The sequence below is a fragment of the Lissotriton helveticus genome, chromosome 8 (genome assembly GCF_964261635.1).
Source record: "Lissotriton helveticus chromosome 8, aLisHel1.1, whole genome shotgun sequence".
Classification (NCBI taxonomy): Eukaryota; Metazoa; Chordata; class Amphibia; order Caudata; family Salamandridae; genus Lissotriton; species Lissotriton helveticus.
In genome coordinates this window covers 49,093,017-49,113,120 of record NC_136069.1, presented here as the reverse complement: position 1 = coordinate 49,113,120, position 20,104 = coordinate 49,093,017, and the positions used below count along the sequence as shown (strand labels likewise).

Below are 20,104 nucleotides of genomic sequence, written 5' to 3'. Positions count from 1 at the left end.
TCTTTCTGACCCCCCTGGTGGCATATGGGGGATTACCCCCCAATCTGCAAAAAGTCCACTAGACAACAGGGATTTTGTTATGCCCCCACCCCCCAAAAAATATAGCCACAATGTTTCTGCCCCCCTTGGGGGCATATCGGGGCAACCCCAGCCCCGAAATCTTCCCCCCAGGGCAGCAGAAAGCCAACTAGGCATGAATTTGTTTATAGCAATATGCCTACCTGTGGATTTTGGGCCCTAGCGCAGCTGCCACATAGGGAAACCTAGCAAACCTGTACATTTTGAAAACTAGACACCCGGGGGAATTCAGGATGGGGTGACACGACTGCCTCCCACCAGGTTCTGTTACCCAGAATCTCTTGCAAACCTTAAAAATTGACAAAAAAACGCATTTTCCTCACTTTCTGTGGTGGAAAGTTCTGGAATCTGCGTGGATCAACACATTTCCACCCACCCCGCGTTCCCCCAGGTCTCCCGGAAAAAATGGTACCTCACTTGCGTGGGTAGGCATAGTGGCTGCAACAGGAAAAAGCCCAAATCGTACGGTGGAGAATTTAAAATAACCTATAGCAAAACTACCTTCTTTTTTGGGGGTGGGGGGGGCACCTGAGTTTTTGGCCCAGGGCTCGGCGGCAAACTTGTGAAACTACCAAACCCAAACAATTCTGAAAACTAGACACCCGGGGGAGTCCAGCGAGGTATGGCATGCGTGGGTCCCCCAAGGTTTTCCTACCCAGAATTCCCTGCAAACCCTAAAATTTGGTTAAACATTTTCATACATTTTTGCGTGGGATCTCCGTGCCGGCACAAATGTCCTACCGCCCAGTGTTCCCCTTGTTCTCCCGTGTAAAATGATACCTCATTTGTGTGGGTGGGCCAAAGGCCTGTGACTAAGGTGAGGTGCTTAATTTGTCAATCCCAAACACTACAATTTTTTAAAAATCATTTTAGCCTGTTCTGCTTTGGGGCACCCACACAAGTGAGGTATCATTTTACTCAGGAGAACAAGGGGAACACTGGGCTGTAGGACATTTGTGCCGGCACAGAGATCCCACGCAAAAATGTATGAAAGTGTTTTTTTTAACCTAATTTTAAGGTTTGAAGGGAATTCTGGGTAGGCAAACCTTGGGGGACCCATGCATGCCATACCTCCCTGGACTCCCCCGGGTGTCTAGTTTCCAGAAATGTGTGGGTTAGGTAGGTTTCCCTACATGGACGCAGAGCCCCGGGCCAAAAACTCATGGGAACCCCCTTGCAAAACCAGGTTGGTTAGTGATAGGTTGTTTTGATGTCGCCTCCTTAGGTTTGGGGCCCTTGCCTGTCGCGGGTCCTTGAACCACCCACGCAAGTGAGGTACCATTTTTATCGGGAGACCTGGGGGGACACTGGGCGAGAGGAAATATGTGTGAGCCCAGTGGTGCCACGCATTCCCACACATAAAGGTGTGATAAAAATGTTTTTTTTCAGCAGAAAATTAGGTTTGCAAGGGATTCTGGGTAAGAGAACGTTGGGGTATCCACGCAAGCCATAGCTCCTTGAAAGCCCCCGGGTGTCTACTTTGTAGAAATGTGTGGGTTTGGTAAGTTTCCCTAGATGTCCATCTAGCACGGGGCCAAAAACCCAGATGACCACACTTTCAAAAGCTGGTGGGTTTGACAGAGTCAATGTTGAAGTCGCCTATTTTTATTTATTTTATGCAATTTGTTGAGCACACGATTACCCAAGGGTGTCTTGGCGTTTGACAGAAAAAAACTGAAGGTTATACCCAAGAAATGATGCAATCTAATGATTAAATAGCCAGGTCTTCAGCTGCTTTCTAAATGATATTAATGTATCATTATGTCAAAACCTCCAGCTTTTGCTAGTGGGGACATCTGGGTTTTTGGCCCCGTGCTAGACGGCCATCTAGGGAAACCTACGCAGATTCCAGAACTTTCCACCACACAAATGTGAGGAAAATGCATTTTTTCACAATTTTTTAGCTTTGCAAGGGATTCTGGGTAACAGAAACTGGTGGTAGGCAGTCGAGTCACCCCATCCTGAATTCCCCTGGGTGTCTAGTTTTCAAAAATGTATAGGTTTGCTAGGTTTCCCTAGGTGCCGGCAGAGCTAGGGTTTAAAAACAAAAGGTAGACTCTTTGCCAAAAAAGGGCACGTTTTCACTGCGAAATTGAGGTGCGACCACGTTGCGTTTTGCACTGTTTCCTGTCGCAGGCACTAGGAAGACCCACACAAGTGAGGTACCGTTTTTATCGGGAGACTTAGGGTAATTCAGATTTGTAAATCAACTGTTATTACCTATTGAGTTTTCATGCATTTCTCCCTTCCCAATGAAAGACATTGTGTAAAAAAAAAATCTTTTTAAAAAATGACCAATTCTCATGCTAGTATGAGTATTCCCAATTTTGAAAATGTGCAAATATGTACTGTTTCTAAACTCTATAATTTGTACCCAATTCAGAAATACATAGGTGTCTTTCATACCGATTTTTCCATGTATACATTTTCCAAGAATAAGTGCTCTATACCCAGTAAATAATAAAATACCATTGCAAGTTGCTGCTCAGTTTTTGGCTCTGGGTTCGTCAGGTTCTTGGTGAAACTACAAGTCCTATATATCCCCACAACCAGGAAGATCAAACGGATGTAACGGTATATTGCGTTCCAAGAGCTGTCAAAATTACAAGAAGTTATAGGTGAAAACGTTGCGACAAAAGGCTGTTTTTTTCAACAATTTTTCAATTATTCCAATATTTAACTGTTAGTTTCTATAAAGAAACCTTCATGGATTTAGACCAATGACCCCTTTCTGAATTCAGAATTTTGTCTACTTTTCGAAAATGTATAGCTTGCCAGGATCCATTATTGCTTTCAAACTCATTTCTACCATTAACTGGAGGGAGGCTGAAAGCTCTAAAAATAGCAAAAATAGTCTATGTCCCAGAAAAATGCCAAAACTGTGTGAAAAATGTTGGTTCTCTGACAAAAGACTGTCATTTCCTAAAAGCTGATATAAACCCAATAACTTGAAATATCTGCGTAAAATTCTGCTTAACTTTTCAGATTTTAGGGTGAAGGAGAGAATTCTAAACACAGCATATTCCAAGAAATCATTTAATGCAGAAGGAATAAAGAATTTTCGAATTTTCTCGGACATGTCAGCGGCTTCTGCCCACAGACGCAGAGACTTTGTCAAAATGATAGACTCTTTCAAAAGCAAGGGAGCCCAGGCTATGATTGTGCAGCAGTCAAAACTCAAGGTCCTGGCTAAAGGTAGGTTTTTTATTTTTACAAATGTCCACGAAGCCCAGTCCTACCTGGAAGGATTAGGAGGATAGCCCAGCAGATCTCCAGCTGTATCATACTCCTAGCAGATTCAAGAGTTTAGTCTATAACAGCTCTGATCGACATGGGGTGGTTGTGCATAACAGGAAGCACAAAAGGATGCAATGCAATGGCATCCAACAAGAAGAAACAGAAGGAAAGGACGGACGTTGAACACGGGGGGGGGGGGGGTTCCGTCCAACTGAGGGGGGAGGAGGGGGGTCCGGGGTGGTGAAGGGAGGTGTTGCAAGGGAAAAAACGAGAGTTCAAATGCAATATGTTTCTCGACACTTTTATGACTACAGTACGAGCAATGTTATTTTTTTTTCATACATCTTTTTTCTTTTTTCTATATCCTGCACAAATAATATTTTGCACTCGCCACTTTTGCCCATATGGATCATGATAAGTTGACAAGTTTCTTTAAGTATATTTGCCTATTTTGTACTAGAGGGCTCTTAATCCTTCAAGCCCGCGCTGCTATTTGTATCAGCCTGCTGATTAATTGCATATTTGCACAGACAATGGTAATTTATTTTTATCCAATGATCTTTCATATTTATGCGGTATATTTCAAAATTTATACATAGGAGAAAATTGCACAATGCGTTGTCTATCTGCATGCTTTGCACAATGAATGGAAGGACTATTCAAATAGCATCACTTTACATTTTTGCTGCTGGTTTGCATATTTGCACATTGCAATTTAGATTTTTATGAATGTTTCTATCAATATCTGCTGCTGCTATTATATTATTATTTTATATTGTTATATATATATATATATATATATGTATTACTTATTGGTTATATACGTCGCTGTTGTTGATTATATATTTATAGATTTGCACACTTGCACATTTTCTGAGGGCCTCGTCCATCATCTCGAGTATGTCCGCTCGCAGATTTGCACACTTAATCTCCGATTCTTTAGGAATATTTCTATGAATATTTGCTGCTATTATGCTATTGGCCTATATTGTTATATACATATATATTACCTATTGGTTATATTTGTTGCTGCTGCTGTTGTTTGTTTATTTGCAGATTTGCACACTTGCACATTGGCTGAGGGCCACGTTCAACATCTCGTATATGTTTGCTTGCATATTTCCACATTTAAATCCAGTCTCTTCACGAATGCGCCTGTGAATATCTGCTGCTATTATGTTATGGGTCTAGATTGTTATATATATATATATATATATATATATATATATTTATATATATATATATTATTTATTGGTTATATGTGTTGTTGCTGTTGACTCTATTTTTCCAAATTTGCACACTAGCGCATTAGTTGAGGGTCACGCCCAACATCTCGAACATGAAATAATATGGTGAAATGTATTTCTTTAAACGTTAATGGATTGAATAACGTTCGTAAAAGGAATGCTATTGAGTGCTGGCTGAAAAACCTTTCACCAGATGTCATCTATTTGCAAGAAACCCATCATCAAGACCATGCAGAGTCAGCTAAACTCTTCAAAAGCTGGGTGGGCTATAACATATCTGCCCCTGCTGGGATGGCTCAGAGAGGAGTTTCCGTATTAATAGGGAGACACGTAGGTTTTAATCTTGAAGGGACTTGCACGGACCTCAGAGGTAGATGGGCAGTTGCACACGGTAAATTAAATAACGTCAGTGTTATTCTTGCTACAGTTTATGCACCAATTCTGGACGACCCTCAAGTCATTTTACAAGTAAAACAGGCATTAACTGGTCTGTCTGGGCCAATAATAATTTTAATCTATTACAAAACCCGCGATTGGACTCGACTAAGAAAGACCGTCGACAGAATAAACCCCAAGCTGCCTTAGCAGTCCAAAGTTGTAAAATAGATCTTGATCTTATTGACCACTGGCGAAAGTTAAATCCTATCAAGCGTGAGTTTTCATGCCACTCAGCAAAATACAATTCAGCGTCAAGGTTAGATTTTTTTTCTGTCATCCCATGATTTAGTATTATACAATTATGCCCATCTACCTAATGCTTTCTCAGACCATGCAGCTCTTTGTATGGAGGTCAATCTGGGGAATTATGAAGCAAGACCTAAAAGTAGATGGTTTTTTTAATAAACTTAATCTCCTTGACCAACAATGGTGCACAGATATTAACGAAAGGATTGAGCAATTTTTTACACAGAATAGAGGTTCAGCCCCATTAAATATAATCTGGGATGCTTTTAAAGCTACTCTACGTGGAATAATTACATCTAAAGAAATCCCTAAACTGAGGGCAAAAAGGGAGGAGAAAATCAAACTCCAAACTGAACTTTCACAGGCAGCCCAAGAGCATTATAGGGTCAGATCTAAGATCTCTGGTCACAAACTCAACGTGGCAAAATTCAAAATGAAGAATTTTTATTATGATTTAGGCGAGACAAATAGCAACCTACATGCACAAAAAATATATGAAGAGAGTGAATATACAGGAAAGCTTTTGGCCTGGCAATCTAAAGAAAAGCAGGTCCGCAATAGAATAGATCAGCTATTAGACCCCACTACTAAAATACAAGTTAAGACCACCACCTCTATTGGTGAACTGTTTTTAAAACACTATGAGGGAATTTATCAAGCATCTGAGGGGGCTACATCTGACTCTATCTTGGAATTTCTAGAGCAACTTGAAATACCTAAATTAGACCCTGAGGGTAATAATTATCTTACTCAAGATTTCACATTATTGGAATTAGAGGAAGTGATAGAGTCTTTCCCCAACGGTAAGGCCAACGGTGAGGATGGCCTTCCCATCGAATTTTTTAAAAGATTTGGGGGAACACTACGCAAAGAACTTCTGAAATTAGTTAATAACTTACTCCAAGGAGGTCCCCCACCGGATTCCTTCCATACAGCGGTGGTGGTCCGTATTTTAAAAAAAGGAAAGGATAAGGAAAATATAAATTCATACCGCCCGATTAGCCTTCTGAATACAGATTATAACATTTTTACAAAACTTTTAGCAAACCGATTAAATAAAATAGTAGGATCCCTGGTAGCTCACGATCAGTGCGGTTTCATTGCAGGCAGACACCTCCATTCCAACACTACATTTTTATTGGAGGCACTAGATTATTTTAAAACTAATAAGGTGATGGCTCAAATTTGTTTTTTAAATGCGGAGAAAGCCTTCGATCTAGTGTCTTGGGATTGCCTGTTTTCAATTTTACGTAGTTTTAATTTCCCGAATGTTTTTATTTCTTTCTTACGACAATTGTATATGAATTCTAGGGCACAAATTATCATTAATAATACAAATATTGGGTCCTGTAAAGTCACTAGAGGCACGCGACAGGGATGTCCCCTGTCGCCAATTTTATTTGCATTATTTATTTAACCTCTCGCGATTGCCATCAGGAATATTAAAGCTGACACAGCCCCAATATTAGGAATGACAAATATAAAACTGTATGCAGATGATATTGCCCTTTTTATAGACTCTAAACCCTCTAGTCAACGGAGGATTATAAAAATCGATTTTGAAAAGCTAGGGGGTTATAAAATTAATGTAAACAAAACGGAAATTATTCTGGTTAACTGCACTATAGACACTTTAGCTCCAGAATTCAGGCGGATATATAACATGGATCCAAAAAGATATCTTGGAATATTTGTATCGGATAGCCTAGATGACATTTTTTTACAATTTTTTTTACCTTTATTAAAAAAGGTGGGCTCACTCTTAGACCGTTGGAATTTGTTACCCCTGTCTATTATAGGGCGGGCATCGCTAATTCGGATGTCGGTATTACCCCTTTTTAATTTCCTTTTTAGTGCAATTCCCTGCGCAATCCAGGCTTCTTATTTTAAAAAAGTAGAAGCTCTGATTTCTTCTTTCCTATAGGCAAAAAAATCTCCCAGACTTGCACTGAGCACTTTGTATTTATCATCTACACAAGGAGGGCTGTCCCTCCCAAATATTAGAGAATATTATTTTGCGACTTTTGCACATTATAGTCACAGGTTTTCTGTTTTAGATTTCCATGAGTCGAATGATTTTTTTATTAAAAGGATGTTGTTGGAATTGAAAATCTATGACCCAGTCAGAATCACTAAAGATCCAAAAAAAGTACGCTATAAATCCCTGCAGTGGATCTTTAAGGTGAAAACTCAGTTTTTTAAATTCTATGGATTACCTAATTTTAGCAACAAGACAAATTTAATGAATTTTAGCTTGGGAGATGCTGGATGTATGGACAAATATATATTAACTATTTGGAAGGAGAATGGCTTTGAGAAAATTGAAGACTTCCTGTTGGACAACAGATGGAAATCCTGGGATGAAATCAATAGTCAGTTAATCCATTCGCACTGTATGCTGAACTGGTTGTTTATCAGGATAAATCCAAAACTTAGAGAACTCACTATAGGAAATGTATTCATGAAAGAAAATATTTCCACTATCCTTAACAACAAAACACAAAAGAAAATGAGTATTTGGATTAAAACACTAAGAGAAGGTAAAGATCAGGACTTTTACAGCAAGATTACTGAAAGATGGAAAAAGAGGGAAGATATTACAATTAATCAACAGGTATGGGACAAAATAAATAAATTTAATTAAACCATTTTTCGAGGAGCAAATTTTAAACGTATGCAATTCTTTAATAAATGGTTAATATATAGAACTCCGTCCTTTTTGCATAATATTTTCCCCCAAGTAGCCGACAAATGCTTTCGATGTGAAGGAAAAGGCACGTGGAAACACATTGTTTGGGAATGCCCCAAAATCCAGTTATTATGGAAGGAAATAGAAAAATATCTCTCAATTGTCCTTAAAACTAATATTGTATTGGATGAATTAATTTCCGTCCTAGGTTGCTCTTCTATTCATACCCAACATGATGAGTCCCTTTTCATAGCTTCTTTAAGAGCTAAATCCCTTATATTACAGTCCTGGAAAACAGATCTTGTCCCATCCTTCCTAGCATGGAAGACAAAATTACTCCGAATCCAGGATAGGGAAAGAAAATACGCTCTAAGATCAGGGGCTCTGAAAAAATATGATACATTTTGGAGTGGGTTTTATCCTTAAATTTGCCTTGTTACTATTTAATTGGATTTAAAATTGGTTTATTAAGATCGTTTTGTATATGCACGATGCACGATGCACTTTACAAATCTAGCTATGAAAAATTAACTGAGAATTCTCACCGGGAATTTAAAGGCTTTGTATTGTTTTAATTCTAACAAAATCTTTTGAATATAAGTGAAAGACGATTGCCTGCTTGCTCTTACACAATTTTGCACTTTATAATTTAAATGTTATAATGAAAAAGTGTATGGTTGTTTTCAATATTCTTTGCTTCTGTATTGTATTAATTGGATTTCAAATATGTCTTGTCTCTTGTACTGTATTGTTATATTTGAACTCTCAATAAAAAAAAAAGAAGAAAAATAAATAAAATAATTAAAATCCGTCTTAATTTTGAAACTAGAATAAGATTCTATGGTGAGTACAGCATTTCAGGAAGGTCTGATTTATAGAGGTTGACCCTTCCTCTCTTCAGGAAATCATGGCGTTTCTTTGATCGTAAAAGAAGCCCAACTTTGACCCGGTCACTCCATTGTTTGGAGGTAATATTAGAAATTTTACAATGTGGTGGCATTTGTGTAAAAAATATTTAGGACACAATATTTTTGTCGCATAATATAAAGGTGGTTCTGGTACCATACCGTTTTAGTTCATATCAGCAAGGCTTTGATGGTATGGTTTAAGACACTATTTTGTCAATTACATGTGAACTGTGTGGGTTAGCTGGAGTTAATTTTATCCTTTTATCATGCAGGGTTTTTGAGCCAGAGGAGAATATATCTTATGTTATAATGCATTTTGTTCTACATCATGCCTGACTGTTCAGTATTTGAATAGAACATAAATGTTTATAATTGCAATATTTTCTTACAGGCACGACGAACATTCCAGGATGTTGTTGCCTGTTTCTCACGAGAGGAGTGGGACCTTTTACACAAATGGCAGAAAGATCTTTATTCAAATCTGATGAAGGACATAGATCAAGTCTTGATGATGTTGGGTAAAGTTACACAATGTGTTTTAAAGTCTGCACAGTCTATAAATTAACATTTGTCTGTTGGCTCCTTCTTGTGAGTTTTGAACAAGAAATTAACTTCCACTCACAATTTGTATGCTCATTGCACGTGCATTTTCCCCACAATTGAATTCCTTTTAAGACCTATACAAGATATGACTTGTACTACCCGGAATGTGTGTCCAAACCAACATGTTTGCTTAACAGTTATCTGTGTGGAAACACATAGAAGTGAAACTGGTCCGCAAAGAACAAACTGCAGACCCCAAAACCTCAAAAAGCACTGCCCTATCTTCCTACTTCCATTCCCAGCCAAGGTGCTAGAGAAAACTATAAATCTCAAACTCGCCACCCACTTGGAAAAGAACAACCTACCGAACCCCGTGGAATCCAGATTTTGCTCAAATCACAGCACCAAGACTGCACTAATTGCGGTGTCAGAACTCTCCTAGATGGGGGAAGAGACCGCCGCTCTGATCCTCCTCGATCTCTCCACAGCATTCAACACTGTCCCCCCAAACCCTTCAGCATGGACTCTACAAAATGAGATCCAAGGTAAAGCACTTGAAGAGGTCTTGTCCTTCCTTTCTCGACAAACCCAGAGTGTCCTCCTCCCACCTTCACCTCAGGACGGGAAAACATGATATGCGGATTTCCACATGATTCCTCTCTAATCCTGACCCTTTACCACACTTATATGGCACCTCTCGCCACCCTGGTCAGGTCCCGTGGCTTGAACATAAACTCCTATGCAGACGACATTCCGCTCATTCTCTCACTCTCTTCAGACCTGACTAGCCCTAAATCTAGCTTCCACCGGTGCATGACCAGCACCTCAAGCTGGATGCAAAGCAAATGCATCAAGCTGAACACAGAAACAACTGAAATACTCCTCTTCAGGAACAACTCCTCCCTGTGGGGTGACTCCTGGTGGCCAAACGGAGCTTGACCTCACACCCACAGACCATGCAAGAAACCTCAGACTAATACTCGACAGCAAGCTCTCAATGAGAAGGTAAATAAACTCTCCCTCATCCTCCTGCTTCTTCATCCTGCGCTTGCTCTGAAAAAGTTCCAAATGACTCCCCTGCGAAGTCAGACGCACCGTCACCCAGGCCCTCCTCACTAGCTGCCTAGAGTATGGCAACACCCTCTACATGGGAATTACCATGCAACTACTAAACAGAATCCAGATCATCCAGAATGCAACTGCCAGACTAGCCCTCAACCTCCTGAGGCGGACCCATATACCACCCCCCACTTCCCCCACCTCAAAGCTCTACACTGGCTTCCCATCAGCAAATTGTACCAGTTCAAACTGCTCATTCAAGCTTACAAAGCCCTTCACAACAAGGGACCAACCTACATCAACCACAAGGTGAACTTCACCAACCTACCTGCATACTTTGCTCCTTAGCCCACACAACCTGCATCCACAGAAGCAGGAGCGGCTGCCGTGCCTTCTCGCACCTAGCAGCCAGGTCCTGGAACATCCCAACACCTCTGCACATCCCCCACCCTGCAAGAGTTCAAGAAGGATACGAAGACCTGGCTCTTCGACTAATTTATCTCCGCAGCAACTCCCCTTCTCCCCACCCCCTCTCTGCGCCTGGATACCCTCACAGGTGATGAACAGCGCTTAACAAATCCTAGTGATTGACTGATTGAGTTAGGAGTTGTAATGGCAGCATTGAAAATCTTTTAAGTAGCATTATTTGGAGAGGACGAGAGAAGCCTCTACACTTGCCCTCAGGGTTCATGTGACATGTAAGCATCATTCAACAGAATGTAAGATTACATTAATATTTTACTTGAAGGATTATTGCTATAAGCCGACGTTGCCTTGTTAGGTTTTTCGCTCACTGCTGGATGTTCAGTTGTAACCAAGGACATATGATGCCTTGTAATGTTCTTCTTGGGGTTCAGAAAGTGTATGGCTATGAGGTCCTATTTTTATCTAAGCTCCTTTTCATTGTCTCTTTATCGCCGATGGATGGCTGGTTGGGCATATCTCACTGTCACATGTCCCTCAGAGCTGCTATAGTCCACTTGTATAGATATTTATGTAGCCATGCTACTACTAAAGACACTGAACTTTCACCTTTGTTGGTCCTGCCCTCACATTTCCATCTTCTTCCAATCCAGCTCCTTCCTAAACAGTCCTACGAGTCTATTCTTACTGCCACTAACACACCAACAAAATGGTGCCTCTTTTACTGAACCAGCAATTTCACCCGTACCAAAGAAAGGTCCACCACCGCGATGTTCCCTACAGTCTGTTATACTACCCAGCTAATGATTGAGTGATTTTTGATTTTCTGTCTTTTTTTTCTGATCTGGTCTAATATTCATGCTTTTGTTATTATTTATTCATTTTATTTTATGTTCGGTTAACAAATGGCTACAATGCTCCGCAATTCATCCTTGGGTTGATGACTGCCATTCCACAGGTCGGGTTCACTTCATTTCTTTAATCGCATTCTTCATGAGCCCCACATTTATACTCTGCTTATTGGGTCATAACTCAAGGAGCTGCTGATCTCTTATGCATTCCCTTTACAGGTCCTGTGATTGCAAGCACTGTGTTTTCATTGAGAGCGAAAGAACAGGGAGAAGTGGACACCATGGACGATGACAAAAGACACAAGGATGCCCATACCCCAAGTGAGTGAGACCAGTACCAGTCTTTTGTCCATGATCAGACAAGGCTTTTCACATAGCCACAAGATCCATATACTTGGACATCTGCAAGAATCTGATTTTACTGCTTAAGAGAACTCTCTAACATTTTTCTGGGTGCCTGGTTGGATTTGTAGGAAAGTTGGATCTGCTTGTTATGGTTACCCCAACGTTTTTGCTTGATGTCTCACTGTTTTTGACTTGTCTGACTGGGGTTCTGATTAACAGGATCCGTCTGCTTTTTCCCTTAAATTGACATACATGTACTTTGGTACATGTCCCTAGTATATGGTAAGACTTGAGATTTTACGTGGACAAGATTCTACAAGAAGAAACCACTGACCTTCGACCGCCTGGACACTCTGGACTTCGCTGGACCTCGATTGCGCTCGACCTCGTCCCCCTTTCCTTCTGAAACTTAGTTTGCACCTTTGCTCCACACAGGCTCAGTGCTGGACCTGTGGTGCATTTAAGACTACTAAAGAATCTCCCTTTGAGTGAAGGAGTCACTCCCCTGCATGCGCAGGCACCTAACCACAACTGACCGGTCTTCTGCTCCTGTGGACTCTGAAGATTTCAGCAACAGAGGAGGTGGGTTTCCGAGGGTCCCTCTCACCTCCCACCGAGTTTGAGGCCAGTATCCCTCGTGTATAACCTGAACCCCTGTGCACCACGTTCATTTGCAAGTGCATATGCTTGGTGGCGATTCACAACTTGTTCATTGAACTCCGTGTAGTCCTGACCCTGAGCAGTATTTGCACCAAAGAACCCCGTCCTCCTCGCACAGAGTGCTCAGTGGGCTGGTACTTTGCAATCTTGCTCGAGGTCCCCTCACGACTCCTGGTCCTTTGGCCTGTGGGTCATCTTTATTTCTGTTGGGCTCCAGACGTGCCCTGACTCCCTATCGCTTGGTGAGTCTCCTGATTTTGCTGGTCTACACCGTAACCTATTTGACCTTCCTGCGTGGCTTGCTTTTGCCATGGCTTGTTGGTGCTCCCGCCAAACACCCACCCCTGAGTACTCGACATCCTTCGTGGGATAGCTCACCTCTGGCTCCTGGTCATCCTTGACGTCTCCTTGACGTCTCCTGGTCCTCATGGCTGCAGAGTCAAACATCCCTTCTTCACACCTGAAGCACCCGCCATTGGTGGGCATTTTGTCTCCCGAGCCACTGGTCACTCTGAAGTGACCCAGACTCTATCCCCTCTGCTTTCAAGTTCCTTCCTTCCAGAATCCAGGCTTGGATTCCACCGGACCCTTTTAACCTTCACGGCATCAGTACTTCTTCACAGTCCTCCTTTGAGAATGACAAGAGTTTCTGATGCTACTTTAGACCTATGCACCCGTTGTCCCTGGGATAGGTAACTCTGGTATTACGGTATCCACGGGTGGGGATGGCTCTTCAAAATCTTAAGTTCCAAAGGGTTCGCTCAAAGTCCTCCAAAAGGGTCCTAAAACTTTAAAACTGCAACCGTGACTTTCCCAGAGAATTGTACGAAGCACGCGGTCGTGTTCCCACACTACACCCGTCCTCCGTGGGGTCCCTTTGTACTCATTTTGGGTGGATCCTTGGGGTCCCAGCGATCTACGCGTTCTAATCTAGCCTGTGTCTTGTTCACAGTCGTGCTTGTTATACCACTATTTTAGTATATGGTTTGGTGTCCCCCTGAGCCCACTCTGTGTTGTGCTACTTACAACTGTTGTATTGATTACGTATTGTGTGCTTTGTGTTCTATCCTTGTGTAGAGGATAGTAGAGTGTTTTATTAATAAATACATATTTTTATATAACTACTGTGTGGTTCTCCTTCATTTAGTCATTCAGGAGGTGATGCACTGGTACAACAAGCTGATTTACATTCCTTCAAGGTTAATCCTGAAGGCTGCTCGCCACTGCTACCACTAGGATAGCTTTCTAAATGTTATCTTTGACCTCATACATCATAAGGGTCATTTGGACTGGTACAAGGTGCCCACTTTATTAGTGGACAGCATATGCCACGCCAACTTATCACAGGATTGTTTTTCTGTGTCTTTTTCTCTTGATTTTAATATCCTGTTAGTTTTTCAATCCAAAGTAATCGGAAGGAATTATGAGATACATGACCTTCCAAGCCGGTGAAGCGCTGATGAAGGCTTTCGATGCAGTGCCACGTGGCATTTGTGTTCGTACTGGTTATTGTTCATCATACACCTCTACATCATACATCTCTACGCAAAAAAGGGAACAACTTGTTAAAAACTCGCAAGCAGTGCCTACAGATTCTTGATCACTGATGGAACGTTGCAGCCCATTTGTACTAACGTCGTGCACGTCCTGAAGTTGGTTATAATGCTAATGATTAAATTCTAAACTCTGTTCATTTATTCGCTTTCCAGCCGGGGTACAATCCACAACCAGGGGAGGTGTTGAATCCGATCCTCCTTTTCCGACAATTACGCAACACTTCAATCTACATTCAGAAACAATCATATCAGAGTTTTTCTCTAAATGCTTTGCTGCATTTGGACTGTGATTTCTTTTTTTCTCATTTAGTGAAGAGGAAATGTATTATAATAGAAAGTCATGACGTATAACTGTGTTTTTTCATGTTGTATAGTTTTTGATAACGTTGCATTTCTTTGACTGTTGTAACTGAGATTAACATAGAATTTTTATTTAAGTAAATTAGGTTCACCTTTTCAAACGAAAGCATAATCTCTCCTGCAAACGGATTTATATTGTATTTCGGTGAGATTGCAGTCTATTACCTTTTCTGTCCTGTTATAGGTGCATCAGTGATGAAACTGGACGTGATCACCATGAGCAGTAAAGCAACCCAATGGCCGATATATCCTCTGAACACAAAGAAAAGGGTTCGCCCTCATCTGTTCAGCACAGCCAACATCGAGAGCCCTGACCTGCTCTGCTCGGACTGGGATATCCCCAGTACCCTTGGCACAGGTCAGGAAAAAGTTTGTCTTTTTTATTATAACCAGTGAGTCTCAAGCAGTACACTATATTCACTTGCATACATTAAGATGTAAAGGGTTTATTTCGCGGAGTAAAGAGCAGGGGCGGTGTTGTTTATTTTTGTGGAGTGATTATCAAATGTGTTTAGTTTTTTGATATTTTCGGTTTGGGTAGGCTGGATGTTGAGTTGAAAGTCATTGGCACAGAGGCCATGTCCTGCCTTGCTCCTTTGATATACCTGCACAGGCCATGCATGACTTTCTTATTGCTCACCAGCAGAGTTCAAGGGAGCTGCTGTCCTCATTTCCAGGCCAAAGATGGGAAATGGTTGCTGGCCTTTGAAAGGGCTGTGGTACAGACCATAACAGCAAGTTCTGTCTCTTCCTTGTAAAACCTATATAATGTGAAGATAAGCGTACGAGCAGTGCTTAAGTACAGAGTGGGAAGGAGCTCCATCATGGATGTTTCCCTGTACAGATTACTAGGGTGCTTCATAGGACAGTGCATTCCCAATTTTCTTGCATGCTCTCTTGCACTGCTCTCTCCATTAATGCACTCCATGTATCAGCGATTTTAAACCAGGTGTTCTGTATATAGATCTGAATTCACATCTACTGGTGCTGGAATATTTCTTTACGGGGGCACTACAGTGCTACATGCCAAGATGGCAGCCTTTTGAGGGAGCTCCATGATGTGCCTGGCAAGTTGGATATTTCTGTATGATTCTGCTGTTTCATTTCAAGCATTCTGCTGAGCAAACACCTTGAAGCCTTTCCTAAACTCCTAACATGGTGGCCCTGGCACAGCACCTAGACTTGCATGCCTGCTTCCTAATTGTAAACAATAACAGGTTGATGGATGGAGTGCCCGAATTAATATTTGCCACTAGCAAGCTCTCGGACCACATTCCAGTCCATTTCCACCCACTATGCCACTTTAGTTAAAAGCCCGTTTTATGCCAGTCTGATCAAACCTGTTCCTCATGGGAACAGTGTATCTGGGGCATGACTGATTTGCGTATGGCTGTTTCGAACCTGAAGTGGCATGGTGTGCCGAATAACGATGAACAGGGATGTGGCCACGAGTGATTACCAGTGGCTGAGATTAATTCAAGCATTCCATCAATCCCTATTTTGTATACTTCAGTTCTTCCTAATCATAGCAAATGATGGCTCACTGACACATGATTTGTAACAAACACGGCATAAGTGAGGTTGTGGGCAGAGAGCTTAGTGGATCCAAGTGTGGCCACTTGACAATCCCCACCTCTTAATATGTGAATCTTTTTTTTTTTTTTTTTTTTTTGTTGATTTTATTGTTTTTATTACAGGGAAATACAGCAATACAAATAAACCATCATAAACAAAAGAAAATTTGTTATCATCTTGGATGCGTACAGGATACAAAAAAAACGTATAAAGTCCAAGAAATTAATTAAATCCAGTCAGCGATTGGAGCCCAGATTTTCTCCCCCAAAGTTCTTTTTTTGATGCCTTTTAACTTATAAATGGCAGACTCAATATTATACATAAACAGTAATTTTTCACGCCAAGTAAAGAAAGAAGGAGGATCTGAATTAATCCACTCCCTGGTAATACAGGCTCTAGCCACTGCCATACAAATAAACAAAAAATAAGTTACCGATTTTGATCTAGAGATAGAAAAATCCCTTCCTAATAACACCATCTCTGTGTTTACTGTGATATCACAATTGAGAACGACAGCAAGAAAGCTTTCAATTTGTTGAAAAAAACTCCTAAGTTTGGGACATTGGAAAAACATATGTAAATTATTAGCTGCATATAACCCGCAGCGGCTACAGCTCGTTCCAGTACTGGTGCTCCACTTAACAACCTTACTAGGGGTATAGTAAAGATCATGTATACACATGAAATGCTGGGATTTCATCATCCCTGTGATTAAACATTCCGAAGCACATTTAACAGATGACAAAACATCTATACCAGGGAGGCCTAATTTACTAACCCATTTCAGCTGACATTGTTCCATATCATCTCCACATTCTTGAATTAAGCTTAAATAGAGAGAGCCTATAGAGATTTTATTCTGAAGAAGTTCCAGTAAAACAAATGTCATTCTAGCTGAAGTAATAAATGTATGGCTCTGTAAAAAACTGCGGATCTGAAGGAATTAAAAAAAATCATTTTGTGCCAACAGAAATGTATTCTCTAATTCTTGAAAAGATACAATTTGGCCGTTGCTAAATAAGTCACCCAAATATCGTAATCCTTTCTGCTCCCATCTATAAACCGTCAAATCACAAAAAATATCGGGCAAAAGCCCAGGCGACACTAAAGGGGTATAAGCATTTAATTTAGATATAGACAGATGCTTCCGTACTTTTTGCCAAGCTCCAAAAGCTGACTTCAGCGTCTTATACTTTGTCTTTTTGTGGTAACTTGGCTCAACGACCTTGAGAAAACTACCTTTTACTTTCTCGCCCATGATTAATTCAAAAATAGATGGGGCTTGGCAAGCAGGAATGTCTGCTCTGTCACCGATTATAAGAGGTCTAATATATTGGAGCGTTGCTGCTAAATAATAAAAGAAGAAAAAGGAACGTTCCATCCCCCACACTCCTTACTCAATATCATCTTCTTTTAAGCTTTCCGATGGCGTTTATAGCCCCATAACAACCTAGAGGTGGTCCTTTCTAAGCTTTTAAAACAAGAGGGAGGAAATTCCAACGGTATAGTGCGATACATATATAGTACTTTTGGTAAAATCAACATTTTTAAAATGTTAAGTCTACCATGCAGTGACAGGTGTAAGTGGTCTAGACGTTGTAACGAGCTATTAATTCGGGATATCACGGGATTAATATTACGTTCGGGTATTTTCTCTATGGGCAATGATATTTTAATTCCTAAGTATATAACCTCTGAAATAGTAGGAATGTTTAAAGATGGATTATCTCCAGAACATAAAATCTGCGTCTTCTCCATGTTGAGTTTATACCCGGAAAATGACCCGAATTGTTTAGCGAGTTCGTTAATTGCCGGAAGAGCCGTCTGCACGTCAGTAGTTGTTATAACAATATCAGCATAAGCCAATGCACGATAGTTAATATTAGCTAAACAAATAGGGCTGATCCTTTGTTCCATAATAAACCGGTTAATTAGGGGGTCAATGTAGAGTGTGAAAAGTAAAGGTGAGCAGGGGCATCCTTGACGAGTGCCCCTAGTAATAAAAAAAAAAAGGGAGAAAGCTGGCCATTAATTCGAATACACGCCCTTGGAGCAATATACAAGGTTTTTAAAGCCATTAGAAACCCTGAACCTAATCCCTTCCTGGCTAACACATCCCATAAATAGCTCCAAGCAACCCGGTCAAAGGCTTTTTCAGCATCTAAAAATATAAGTCCAACATTGGACCGGGTTGCCTGGGACCAATCCAGAAACGTGATCACTCGTCGGTAATGATCCGCGGTGTCTCGGGAAGAAGGGATGAAACCATGTTGGTATTTGGAAACTAATGGAGATATGATGTTCGATAAACGTGAAGCAAGGATCTTAGAGAAAATTTTGCAGTCAGCATTTATGAGGGAAATAGGGCGAAAAGATGACGGTAGCAGAGGAGGTTTACCCTTTTTAAGAAAAACAGTTCTAATAGAATCGTGCCATGACTGAGGGGCGATACCTTGTTGGGCTCTTTGAAATAAGCCCAGCAGTTCTGCTCTTAAAATACTGCGGAAGTGTTTAAAGAACTCCAGGGGAATAAGGTCTGGACCTGCAGCTTTTCCAGAAGCCAGTGACATTAGCGACACCTCAATCTCTTCCCAAGTAATGGGCAGATCCAACTTCTCCCTCTCCTGCATGGATAAGATGCCATTCAAGGCCTGGTCAGTGAAATGAGTTATTCGGTCTGTGCAGTCTCCTGCCGTATCATCAGTATAAAGTTTAGAATAAAAATCGCGAAAGACTTTGAGTATATCTGCAGGATTACTAACAGTCGCCCCTGCAATGTCATTAGTTTTATCAATACTGGCAAACACAGCTTTCTGCCTTGCCCTCTTGGCCAGATGTTTCCCCGAATTTTCTCCCACCTCATAAACCTCAGTTCGAAAAGCTGCAAGTAACTGAGCAAATTTTAAAGCGAATCCCTGGTGAATCTTGACCTTATGGGCTAATAGCTCCTTAATAATATTATCTGTAACTGAGCCCTTATTACAGGCCTGCATGAGACGAATCTCTAACAATCTCAGTTTATTCAACTCACATTCCTCATTATTTCGAATCACCCTCTGTTTTTTTATTAGATAGCTCAAGTTTTTTCCTCGAACCCCACACTTAAATGCATCCCAGACTACCTCTGACGAGGCAGAGCCCTTGTTGTTAGTAAAAAACTCAGGGATCCAAGTATTCATATGCTCAACATAGGATGCATCGAACAAGAGTTTACGGTCAAAAGACCAAGGCCGGGGGCAGAATGGCATAGTTGATTCAAAACTAAACAATATGGGGTTATGATCTGACACAATTTTGGGTAAAACTCTGTATTCAACTTGTCAACTCATTAAAAAAGTTCCTTGCAACAAAGAAATAATCCAACCTAAAATGTTTTTGATGTGGGGCAGAAAAAAAAGTACATCCATAAGTTCCCCCCCTTTTCTCAAAACCCACATCTTTCAGACAGTATTCTTGAGCAATCCCTTTAACTGCTTTAAAGACATTCTTTTTTTCTCCCCACATATGCAATATTTCCACAGATATCAAATGTTTCATCCATATGAAGGTTAAAGTCCCCACATAATATTAACCTAGGTGGCCATAAAGCCAGCTCCACACTTAGTTGATGGAAAACTGTGGGGTCATCAACAGTAGAAGCATAGACTGAGCAAATAGTAATAAGCGAACCCCCAAGTTTAAATTCAGCAATGACCCATCGTCCCAACGGGTCTTCTTTAACTCTATTGACTTCCCCCACCCCAAACCTCTTTAAAATGGCCACCCCCCTTATCGTGGAACTTTGACGTGAGCATCCCACAAACTCCATTCCTAGGTCCTTAAACCATCCCCTATTTGACCAAGAGACATGAGTCTCTTGCATGCATATTAAGTCAGCCCGCATAGCTTT

The 20,104-nt window shown here is 41.0% G+C and overlaps 1 protein-coding gene across 2 annotated transcripts in view; it reads left to right on the top strand.

Moving 5' to 3' along the window:
- Positions 1-20,104, top strand: part of LOC144772340 (uncharacterized) — a 552,285-nt gene that overhangs the window by 64,094 nt on the left and 468,087 nt on the right. The window contains exons 2-5 of one of the 2 annotated variants that reach the window (XM_078656589.1): positions 3,064-3,273; positions 9,235-9,361; positions 11,939-12,040; positions 14,825-14,998. In XM_078656589.1, coding sequence (XP_078512715.1) covers positions 9,328-9,361; positions 11,939-12,040; positions 14,825-14,998 — 310 coding nt within the window. In that variant the 5' untranslated portion in view covers positions 3,064-3,273; positions 9,235-9,327. The remainder of the gene's footprint in view (positions 1-3,063; positions 3,274-9,234; positions 9,362-11,938; positions 12,041-14,824; positions 14,999-20,104) is intronic. The other variant, XM_078656588.1, reaches the window with a different exon arrangement.